At 39.7% G+C, this 12,190-nt stretch overlaps 1 protein-coding gene across 1 annotated transcript in view; it reads right to left on the bottom strand.

Annotated features, from left to right (window-relative positions):
- Positions 1-2,996: 2,996 nt before the first annotated feature.
- XYLT1 (xylosyltransferase 1) overlaps positions 2,997-12,190 on the bottom strand; it is a 399,566-nt gene continuing 390,372 nt past the window's right edge. Inside the window, exon 12 of the mRNA XM_075899380.2 lies at positions 2,997-10,245. Coding sequence (XP_075755495.2) covers positions 9,923-10,245 — 323 coding nt within the window. The 3' untranslated portion in view covers positions 2,997-9,922. The remainder of the gene's footprint in view (positions 10,246-12,190) is intronic.

The raw sequence follows: 12,190 nt of genomic DNA, 5'->3' as shown, positions 1-12,190 counted from the left end.
GGGCATACTCACTTCACCATCTCTGCAGCCAGTCAGCTGCATAATATCAGCTGCTAGTTGTACCAACTTCCACCTCTGCATACAGACAGCTCAGTGTTGCAATTAAGGATTCTTCCTCTACATTCCTTTTGGGGTGATTTGTGCCTCAGAGCTATACAGAGGAAGCAGTTCCTACACTCTTCCAAATTTGTCCCATAGGCCATGGAAATGAAGTACGAAATGGGTCAGAAGACTCTTTGCTCTCCTCCCCAATGTTTCTGCAGGGTTAATCTGGCCCAACAGATCAGGGAGCTGGGAGAGCTAAAGTCAGGATGCATTGCAGTGTTTCTAGAATCCAAGATGTGACAATCATATTTTGAACTTTGTAGAGCCTTTCCCTCCTCCTCTCAACATTAGAAGCTTGGTGAATTCCCCTGACAGGCTGGAATTTGTGCTATAGAGTATGGTTACTTTGTGATGAATTCTTAATGTCAATGGGTCTGCTTACTTGAGTAGGGATTCCTCATGTATGTAAGGGTTGCAGAAATGGATCCACATCATTTACATCTTCAAAAGCCCTTTGCAAATACTACCTGGTTCCAACAACACCCCATATTTTGGGAAATTGGGAAGCTAACTTTGGGAGAGAGAATTGGTGTCAGCACTGGGATTAGAGCTCAGGGGTTCCTGCTTTCAAGTCCTTTGGTAAACAGCATGAGAATGTATCTCTCTTTAAACAAAATGTTTAAATTAGACTGAGCTGAAAAGAGTAAATCACACACTTCTTCCTAAAGACAGCCTTTTTTATTTTAAAATTCTGCATCTGAAAACACAGTATGACAGAAAGCATTTATATACAACCGCAGTGTTTTTGGTATAATACAGTATTTAATACATCCATTTCTTTTTCTGCAAAAAAATTTATTTTGTCAGACAAAAAACCAAACTCCCATAGACAAAAAATACTGCTAAGGCACATTGTTTTTCTGCTAAACCAAAGACAAAAGGGTGCAAAAATGGGTAGTGCAATAATTGCTGAAAATCACATTCTACTACAAGAAAAGCATTCTGACTTCTGAACTTTTGATTACCAGTCAATTTAAGACATTTTAATATCTCATAAAATACTCCTTTAAATAAATAGCAAAATATCTACATCTTTCAGTGTGTGCCATTTGAATTTCCAATTTTTTTAAAACTTTTACTGTATATACATGTTTTTTCTTAATCAATAGATTACAAAATATTTCTGTACAGTTTTATGCATATTATGATCTATAACAAAATAGTTATTTCTGAAAACTATATCACTACCAACCTCTGAAGGAACATTAATAACTTATTATGAGTACATTAACCAATACAAAAATCCAAATCAACGGAACAAAAACAAAGTTAGAAAGATAATTTCATTAGCTCAAATTAATTTGTGTCATACAACATGTTTTCCATGTAAACCCTTTTCTGTGGTCTTCGGGTTGTACCAGCATCAGGAGAATTAAAGAAGATAGGACTTGGGTCCGTGGTTTTCAACCTGTGACCTGCATTTGGCCCAATCAGCACACAGCTGCTGCCCATGTTACAGCCTCAGGGACATACAGGCAATACTGGATGCAGCCCACAACGGTGAACAGGTTGAGAACCACATTCTGGGTCCTTAAAAGCACTGCCAGCCTGCTGGGAATATAGAGGCTACCGAGACTCTATTGTTCATAGTGCCAAGAAAGCAAAGAGTTTAAAAAGTCCACACTTTTAATAGTATTTAGGCATCTAATGATGTGCATGGATACCTATGGGAATTTTAAAAGCACCTAACTCCCATTTAAAATCATGGAAGTTAGTCGCCTATTTCCATGTTCTGAATTTAAATACCTTTAAAAACCTACCCCTAAATGTCAAACGTTATTAATCTTCACTGAACTGCATAAAATTACCAGGACAGATTCTTTCCCCAGTGACACTAATGTAACCAAGAGGAACTCCAATGACATCATACTGGAGGGAGTGGAGTTACTCCAGAATCACAGTGGTGTAATTGAGACCAAATCTGTCCCAAATTTGTGTGTCTCTGAATACACACAAAAACTCATTGTGTTAGCATTTTGTAGTAATCAGACAAACTATGCTAGCTATAATATGTTGCAGAATAGAACTTTCATCATTTGCTAAGGGTTATAGGAGCATTCAAGTCTCCCTTTTGCCCAAAGGGAAGGTCATTTTTTTCTTGAAGACTGCATTTGCAAGCAATTCCAATTGTATTTGTGAAGGGCTGGCTGACAGCTACACAGGTCTGAGTTGTAACAGAAATCTCAAGGTGCCTTTTATTAGGTTGGCAACAGAGAGACAACATCTAACTTTCCACTACAATTTAAGGCCACATTTAAAAAAGGATGAAAGTAAGGCTTTTTTTAATTGGGCAACTCACAAGACATTACAATGTAAACATACACTTCGAAATTCAAAATTATACAAGCTATGCTCTGGGAAATCTAAACCAAATTTCAATTTTTGATCTTTAGGCTTGGGCCTTTTATGTAGGTAAACATGAAAAATAATACACAAAAATTGCAGTTAACTTTCTCCTCCAGAATATTCCCAGCAAACTGAAGGTGCCCTTCTTACAAAAGAAACTGCTATCTTCTCCGTCAAGGGTGTTAATTACAACAGAACCAAAGACAAGGAAGTCATTACAATGTACAAATGCAGCGCAATGATCCGTGCGGAAAATTGTTACTCTGTTATCAGAGGCACCTGTACAATATCTTGCTGTTTATTTGGCAAGGTTACAAGTAATACTTCTAAGTTGTAACAAAACAGAGAGAGAATTTGCATAGATTGTACATTCAGCTGAAGGAGATTTCGGGTACCTTTTTTTGATGATGATGTCAGGTAAACTTGTTTGCAAGCGTAGTGAGGTAGCACCTTTCATAGCACCCATGGGCAAAAAGAAGGTAACCAAGGCTTAAGCGAACAGCAAAGAGCAACCTATACAATAGTTGGTATAAAAGAACCATAAAACCAGGGAATCTGCAGTATTACAGCATCACAATTCATCATACAAAACACCACATGTAACTGAAAATAGCTTAAATGCTACCATGGCCCTTGCGTCCGCTAACATGAACATCTCCCTGTTTCAGTTTAAAATGTTTTAGACCTAATACCCCTTCTCATTCACACCAGTTGTGAATCAGGAGTCACTCCAATGAAGTCAATGGAGTCAAACCAATGGAAAGCGGTGTGTGAGGAGAATTGAGTTGTACTCCTACAACATAGACGAATGCAATTAACCATTCAAATCTCCCTTTGTACTCTGCACCATAATGAGGTGTTTGTGATTGCTCAAGCGACACAATGAACAAGATTAACCCAAGATTTTCATACCCTGGGCCAAGATCAACCATCCCATGCAGAACCTGCAGGAGAGGGCTGGAGGCTCTCTTGGCAGAATTTTCCCCACATCGTCCTCTCTGCCCAATAAAAGGAGGGAAAGGAAGGGGGTGGGGGGAGAGAGAGAGAGAGAGTTAGTCCTCTCACAAACCACACGGCTCTGCTGGGATATATGTGGGTGCCATTTACAGGCCATGGAGCCCCAGATCTCCTGCTGCTGCAGTGTAGTGTGGCCCTACTGTGACTGGGGATATCTGTGGCTGCTCTGGGTGACCTCTTTTATAAAGGAACCCCATTGTGGCAGAAGCTCTGCTGAAAGAACACAGCAAGAGGCTGTATTCTCAGAGAATTCCTGCAGAGCCAGTGAGGGGACAATGCAACCCTTCTCCCCCTGATCCTTTTCTTTCCTAATTCTGGGTCACCTATTCCCTACGTCTAACTCCCTCCCCCCATGGAGCCCAACCCACAGAGAACACTCTTTGTAGGTCCTGAGAAAAAGGGGATAATACTGCCTAGTCTACTGCTGATGCTTGAAGTGTTCCTATGAAGAAACATTCTAACCAAGGTGAAAGCAACTTAAATTTCTTACAGGTACTGTCCTATTGCAACCTGGGTCCCTGCCAGCTCTTTTAAATGGCTCCCTGCTGGCTTTTGCTGAAGCTCAGCCACCTCTTACTAGAGCTGCGCACAGGGTGCATCCTCCCTTACTTTTACCGGTGATCCTACACACCCTTAAGGCTATGTTTGGGGCCTAGGATCATTCTTTAGTAAAGATGAAATGAAATCATACATTAAAATGTTACTTCCCAATAGCAAACTAGAGTAAGGAACCTTGGAAGTTGCTGCTAATTACCTCCTGATTCATTTGTCCTTTTCTGTAAAAATAAACGGTGGGAAGATGATGATTACCAGCACCGTCACGGGGCCCTTTTACCTCTCTTCACACTGAACAAACTGATTTGCTTTCAAAAGCAAACTTTTCTGATTTATATCTGGGGTTTCAATGCAGTCTGGGGGGTTGGGTCACAAGGGGTGGGAGGTATGAAAATTCCAGTCTACACGTTCAGCAATAATGCACAAACATGTATGGGTGTGAGAATTACTCTCTGATCTACAGCCACCATTTGTGTAAAGCACCAAAAACAACACAGGCTGGGGCAAGACCGTTCTACCTGGTGACCACAAGTGGACATGTTACCTTTTTGATATACATTACAGCCACAAAAGCTGTGCTATGCCTTCATGGGAGAGTGCCTGCTTTCAAACCACTGCACTAAAAACAGAATGGTGGCCGGTGTGGCACAAGCGGCAGCTAAGATAAGCAGCCTGACCCATCTTGGACATAGTTGGGTGGCTGGCCTGAGCAGCTGCCACCACACAGCAGAGCTACCGTGTGTCTGTCGGCCTGTGCTGGGAATCACATCTCCAGGGGTTGTGCAGATGCATCTTAAGGCACAGGACCTGATTGAGCCTTGGTATAAGGGCTGTCCCTGCCACTGGAATGAATGGAGAGTTACCACATAGGCTGTGTCTAGCTACATCCCTCTTTCAAAAGAGGGATGTAAATTAAGCAGATTGAAAGTGCAAACTAGGTGCAGATTTAAATATCCTGCATTTCATTTGCACATTTGCATCCGACCGCTGTTTCAAAAAAGGACGTTTCAGACGTGAAAACACAGTCTAGACATGGTGCTTTCGAAAAAAACCCCCACCTTTTTTGAAAGATCCCGTACTCCTAATTTTTTCAGGAGTACGGGATCTTTCAAAACAGGTTTTTTTTTTTTCTGAAATAACAGCATCTAGACTGCGGTTTCACTTTTGAAATACTCTTTTTCAAAACAGCGATCGGACGCAAATATGCAAATGAAGCGTGAGATATTTAAATCTATGCTTCATTTGCACTTTTGATCTGCCTAATTTACATCCCTCTTTCGAAAGAGGGATGTAGCCTACACGAGCCCACAGAGTCCAAACAAAATAAAAAGCTGGGTCTGATTTTTAATCAAAACTAAGATCCAATAATGCCAGTGCTTCTGACCCTGGAAGGGAAATGATCAAGGAGTTTAACTTCCCCTTTGTTGTTGCAATATAGAAACACTGCTCTGTCTCAAGCTTATTTTAAGGTTTGGTGCTTCCTTCACCCTGCTTTTCCTCCTTTTGTAAGCTTTGAATTTTCTCAGTTCTTTGAATCAGTGACTCTAGTGCCCTCTTCCCTATAATAGTGGATAAAAGGGATTGTGATGTTATGTTACTGGTACCATTAGATTTCTAAAGATGGCCGAAGGCTGAATACACATTAGCTGATCCTTTGGAAGATGCAGCAGGATCACCATTAATGTGTAATTACATCAACAATCTTTACAGAAGTTTTGCACATCAGTATTTAGGAATGATAAACTGTAACACCCTACTACTGTATATCCCTCGCTCACTAAGCCTAGTAATAGACAATAGCTTGTAGTAGCACTTGCTAATGAGGGAATTGTTAGTGGACTCTTCCCATTCAGACCCACCTCCCACATGGAACAAAAATGAGGACATGATTTTAATACTAAAAATATCACACACCTGAAACCTAACATATACATATTATTACCGTACATGCAGTCAAACTTTATGAATAAAAGGAACTAACTGGTCATTTGAACTAATTTCTGTGAGCCTCAAGATATAATATCACCACATAAATAGGTCTGCAACTGCATAGCACTAGGACTGACTTTGGATTTAATTCATTAAAAAAATGTATGCAGATGTTCTGCGTTTTGCCACATTTCTTTCTGACTTGAATCAGACTGGCTGATTGTACAAGTGTCGCATGTCTACCTAGCAGCAGGGGCAGGGTGTTTAAATGAGCACATCACTCCACACAATGCCTTTGGAAATACTCTCTGCTCCATATGTGCATATGGAAATACATTCTCCTCCCAAAGAAGGCATATGGCCACAGCTGGCTTTTAAATGGAATCTCATAAAATGCCACTAGCCAGCACGCTCTGAAAATAATACTAGAACTTCAAATGAACATGTGTGTAACTTGTTTATTTTGTATAAACTGAAACGCCCTGCTCCGAATTCTCCTTTTTACCAAATGTAAGATCTGTGAAAGTGATTCTTTTCTAACAAGACATAATGTTCATCACAGGTATCAAGTCCCTGCTGCTTTAGAATGAGAAGAACCACTGAGCAGAACCTGGATTTTAGTAGTGCTGCCCTGGCAATAATTCTGGAGCAGACTCTGTTTGCAAATGGAAATAGTCTGGCTTGCCATGATTTTTCACTTCATAATTTATAGGACTTTATGATATACTGTCCAATATATTTTATATTCCTCAGTGTCTGTAGATTAATAGCTAGGGTAGAACATGGTCATTTGGCTCTACACACCCACCGCAAATAATGCTGCAAACAGAGATGCTCCTGAAGTCTCATTCTCTTCTGCTTTTAAACCAGGCAGGCTTTATTCATCGCATTCTGTTGTATTTCCTCTTCTGCTGGGCTGGGGTCTACAGACCATACTCAGAATCACCCAGCAACAGATGTTTGCCTAAGAAGGGCCGCAGGATTTTACCTTTTATTTTTACGTCTAGTATTTTAATGGCAGCACTGGCATTGCCAACTTGCTTCAGCACATACACTGCTAGACTCTTTTTGTCATTTTGAAAATAAAATAGCAAAAAATATTTCTTTTGAGATGCCTACAACATAGCATAAAATGTACAGAGATATGTCAGCAACAATTTGGGGGTTTTCCATTGCAAAATAGGAACTAAAACCAAGTCCTCCAAATCTGGTAATATTTCAAATGATACAAGTGATGGCTCCCATTCTAGCCATCAGAGAGAGGCTAGGTTTTTTCCCAACTTCTGTTTGAGAAGTTTAATAATAATAACTTCACAACAAAGCATTAAAAACACTCATTTTTAAGAATAAAAAAGTATCAAATTTAAAAAACTGGTTAAACTGTATATATGGGAAGGAGGAAGGAGCGTGTTTACAAGATACTCCAGATCGCATGAGTTCATCAGCAGATTTAACTGGAATGATCTAAAGACTAGCAGAGTAGATGACTTTTATTATTTATACCCTAATCCATGACTGAGTGTGATAATCTCCACTTGATTTGCAGAGCTTTAGTCACTGCAATTCCCTTTGGGTAATGTGGCTAAACCCCTAAATTCACAGTGGAGATTAATGGTCCCCTGGAGATTTGGTATTTGTGATGGAATGTTAGATAAAAATGATTCTTTTTTTTAAAAGAAGCACAGAAAGAGAAGTATTGTTCTGTTTCTATTATATAAACCTGTTGGCAGCATTGGTTTGAAGAACACACTCACCGTAGAGCCAGCTGAAAAACAGGAACATTGTTTAGACATAAACTTTCCAACCAGCTCTAATCATTACTAGCTTCCCTAGAACTACCGCTCTCGTGACCGTCAAAATCAAGAAGGTAGAAAGTAAAGGAGGTGTGAGGGAGAAAAGGCCTTTTCTTAATAAAGGCAGCTTTAGTTTGTAAGATAAAATCTTCAAGCTGCAAAAGCAGCACCTACTAATTAGTCATTGACTAAAACATAAAAAATAAATATCTAAACTGTTCCTCCTATGCATCCACTTTTGTTCCAGATAAACAATTAAATGCTCGGCCTTAATGCCAGCACAGCTGACATTGCAATTTCAAGTCCAAAGCAAACTACAGGAGCTTTAAACCAAACGGAGAAGAATATAACGAGCCATTGGGACCTCTGTTTTATGGTCATTTTGCAACCATTATTTAAAAGAGAATTCAACCTTTTTTGTGGTTATAAAAAGATTTAAGAGTCTACTTCCTCCCTGATGCACGAGTTTAACTCTCATTAGTGCTAACAAAAGTTATTTATGCCGCAGAAGGGAAAACAGACACCTTACTTTATTAAATTAACAGACTCTGTTATAACTAAAATCATCAAGGTTCCTTGAAGTTTCTGGATACGTTGTACTCAAGGGACCATAAAATAAAAGTGCACATTACATGCCTAATGCTTTAGCTGGAGATGAATTTGCATATAATAGTATTTTTAAATGTCCTCAGAAATTAAAATTGGATTTTTTTCAGTGTTGAAAAATGAGGTTCAAATGATGTACCACATCCATATTTGAAACAAGATGCAGCCTGCCAAAAAGTCAAAAGGACAATACTGGCAAGGTTAGAGCTTGTTAATAAAAATAAATAAAAACACTGCAATATGGCATTGCTCTCCTTCACTCCATTCATGGCTTCAGGCATGTATCTCCTTGATACTCAAGGTGCCACTCATCACAACCTTCCAGATGTACTGAGCAATCTCAAAACTATCCTTCTTTGTGAATTCTGGCAGGTCTGAGACTAACGGAGGCAATTAGTGTGAGACTAGTTAACCACGGCTTAAATTAATGCAGAATCAGCACGCTGCATAATCAGGCCCCAGTCTTTCCCACACTGAAATTAACGGAAGAGCTCCCAAACCCGAATCATTAAGGACCAGATTCTGCCATTCTGACTGACTTGCAGTAGAATCTGAAACTGTCAGTGGGCCAGTTGAACCCAGTCCAGCTACTCCTGCAGAAGAGTATGCAGGAATGCGAGTATCACAGCCCAGTCCCGAGCAGCCACACATTCCAATTGCATGCACAAACCACCTGATGTGTGAGGAATCTGCACACCTGCTTTTACGCAGACGGCATTCTGTGTGGATTTGTTTTTAAATGCAGATTGCAATGGTGACAAGATTCTGGCTTTTGAGTAACAAGAATGTTTGTTTCTAATACTGCAAGTGGTGTTTAGACCTTGTAGTGACTAAAGGCTAATCACAATAGGACTAAAAGTAGAGTTTTACAACATTCATTTTGCTTAGCGATCAGAAAGTAGATGAGAATGTTTGACCTCTCTAATTGAGAGGGGAAGCCTAATTCATCATTCTGCTAATCTGGTTTCTATGTCAGAGTGATACGCTCTGGTTTGAAACTGGAGTTAACACAATGATGAATCAAGCCTAGAATTTCTTAACATTGTACAAATAGGGAGTGTTCCCCCCCCCCTTTTTTTTTTACATCTTGTAAAACCTTTTGACTATATTTTACAGCTCAGTCTTCCAATTGAATATATATTGGAGTCTCCGGTTATTTATGTTAGAAAAATAATTAAAATATAAAATATTCAAAATAGACACAGGTATTTTTGAAAGTTTTTTTTAGCAGCTGCTCCTTTTTTACCCTCTGAACATACTAACATGCTATGTTACCATTTCATAATCGGGAAAAATAGAAAATGTTGGAGCCTTTTGGATACAAAATGAATGAGGTAAGACTGTGACTCTATGAAAGTTACAGAAGAGATGCACAGTGCCACTGAAGCTTAGACTGATGGATCTAAAGGAGAAACAATGCCAAAGATTTTGTCAGATTTTTTAAAAATTATATAGAGATGAAAAATAGACAATAAAAAGTTCTATCAAGGTTTTGGAATCTGTAATCAGATTAATAGAGAAGCAAGGTTAAATTCCCTTTTAAAACCTGTGCCAAAGAAGGGTACCAGATGCTACCTCAAACGCCCATCAGGTTTAATGGGGCCCAGCTCTGACTTAGGGTCTGGGCTCAGGGAGCTCCAAGCTGTTTGAGTGCAAGCCTGCATGACTGGACAGGATGTTGGACCCGTGCTACAGACATCCACAGCTGACCATACGTTGCTGACCAAGGTGTCCACCCAGTTTTCCAGCTTGGTGCCTATGAGCGCAGCATTCTTTTTTGCCTGGTCCACTTGAGCTGCCTTGATAGGGATATTTAAAACCGGATTCAAGCCTTGGAAGCTCTGCTCCATGTATGCGTTCTTAGGAGGCCCACTGTGCAACTTCATGGATTCTTCTGAAAATACAAAGAAATAAAGCCTTATAACAAATATGGCATTTGGGATCTAGTTCGAGGACCTAACCAAAATGCAAAGGTTTCTAGTGCACAAAACTTCATTTCCATAGCATTGACCAAGATGTTGAGATTCCTGCGTAACTAAGACACGTAGTTTCTTGGGCTCAGGCATTTCGATCTCACATGCTCCAAGGTTTTCCCCCACACAAACAAAACCTCATATCATGATAAGGCTGCATTATCAGAATAATAAGGAGGTTGATTTGAAAGTAATATTATTATATTAATTATCTGTGTTGCTGTAGCTCCGAGGAACCCTAGTCATGAACCAAGACTGTATTCCCCTTGATGCTATGCATACACAGAACAAAACAACAACTCATTCCCCAAGACCGTGTCTCAATTTCAAGACTACTTACAGAATCAGATAAAATAGGGGAAGTTCAGAACTGAAACTTAGAACCACGCTCAATTCTGTTCTGAGTCTAGATGCCACAATTTCTAACTGGGTTCTAAACTTGGCAAAAAGTATTCACCTATCCCAACAGGAAACATAGATGGGTTGTCTTGAAGGTTAAGGACATGAAATGAGAATTTGGACAAGGAACTCAACAGGAGGCACAGAAAACCACTAGGATCATCACATCAAAGCTAGAGGATCAAGGAACTGTATTTCAAAGGAGAAAACAGTTAAATAATATTTGGCACAAAAAAGGCTGCCTGACTTTTTCAGACCTTAAAGTGTTATCTTAAAGTGTTTGGTTTAGAAGAAGGGCTGAGAGTTGAGGCTGTTTATTCCCCCCCGAGGATACATTTATTGGCTTGACCGGCCTCCAAAGACTGGGTGGTACCATTCCCAGAATTTGAAAAGATAACATCTGTGTTGGACGGTATCGATGTTACGAGTGACCCCAATGTGGTTCCTGGAAGCACTTCAGGTTGAAGCCATTTTCACTGGAAACACATTTTGAATAGCAATCACATTTCAAGCACTTGTGTGAGTAATGCACTGAAACCATTTCCTAATGATACCCTTCAAGTGCACTGCGGTTGGTTTTCCAGCTGTAATTCTTCTAAGTTACTCACAAAATGGGGCATATTGTCCAAAATCTTAATATTCTGTCATAGCTATGAAATAACGAAAAGAAACAGAAATAAAGAGAAAAATAAACCTACTTAAGGCAAATACTAAGGCTATGTCTACACTTAAAATGCTGCAGTCACACAGCTGCTGCTTCACTGTAGACACTCAGGGTTCTCCTGTCACTGTAATTAATTTATTTCCTTGAGTGGCAACAGCTAAGCCTAACACCAGAAGTTAGGTCAGCACAGTTATGTCTCTTGGGTGTGGATTTTTCACACTGCTAAAAGACATAGATATGCCTTATTGACTTCAGTGTGACATTGTGAAGAGTAAGGCACATGGGATAGGAATCTGGCCCCCTATGAAAATATTCACTGCGCCTTCTGGTAAAACACCTACTGGTGTGACTTCTCAGTTTATACACTTATTTCTTTCAGTTCTCTGTTCACTTCTTGTAACATCAACACTCAGTGTTGCATAAAGGCATTCCTTAACTTGGCCAAGATACACATTGTCAGGGCTAGGAAAACCACACTGTGGTCAGATATCATCTACGGGCCAGGAATTACACACTAGAGTTTATAGTTCCTGCCTCCTGCGCTTGCTGCTCTTTTATTCATCTGAAACCCGATCTTAGCTAAGATTTTGTCTATTCCCAAACCCATTAGACAAAATGGGCTTGTGCCCTGCAGATGTATCAGAAGTGTATGCCTGACAGATGACTATAGGAGGAAACAAAACAGGGACACATAATTCAATTTCCTGCTTCGGAAGCAACTAAATCTGCAAAATTGTTTGTAAATGTATTAATTAAAAGGGAAAAACTAAGCAAAAAAAGAAAACAAATAGCGCATTGATAGA

Source organism: Pelodiscus sinensis, chromosome 15 (genome assembly GCF_052426305.1).
Source record: "Pelodiscus sinensis isolate ZL-2025 chromosome 15, ASM5242630v1, whole genome shotgun sequence".
Taxonomy (NCBI): domain Eukaryota; kingdom Metazoa; phylum Chordata; order Testudines; family Trionychidae; genus Pelodiscus; species Pelodiscus sinensis.
This window is presented reverse-complemented; position numbering and strand designations above follow the sequence as displayed.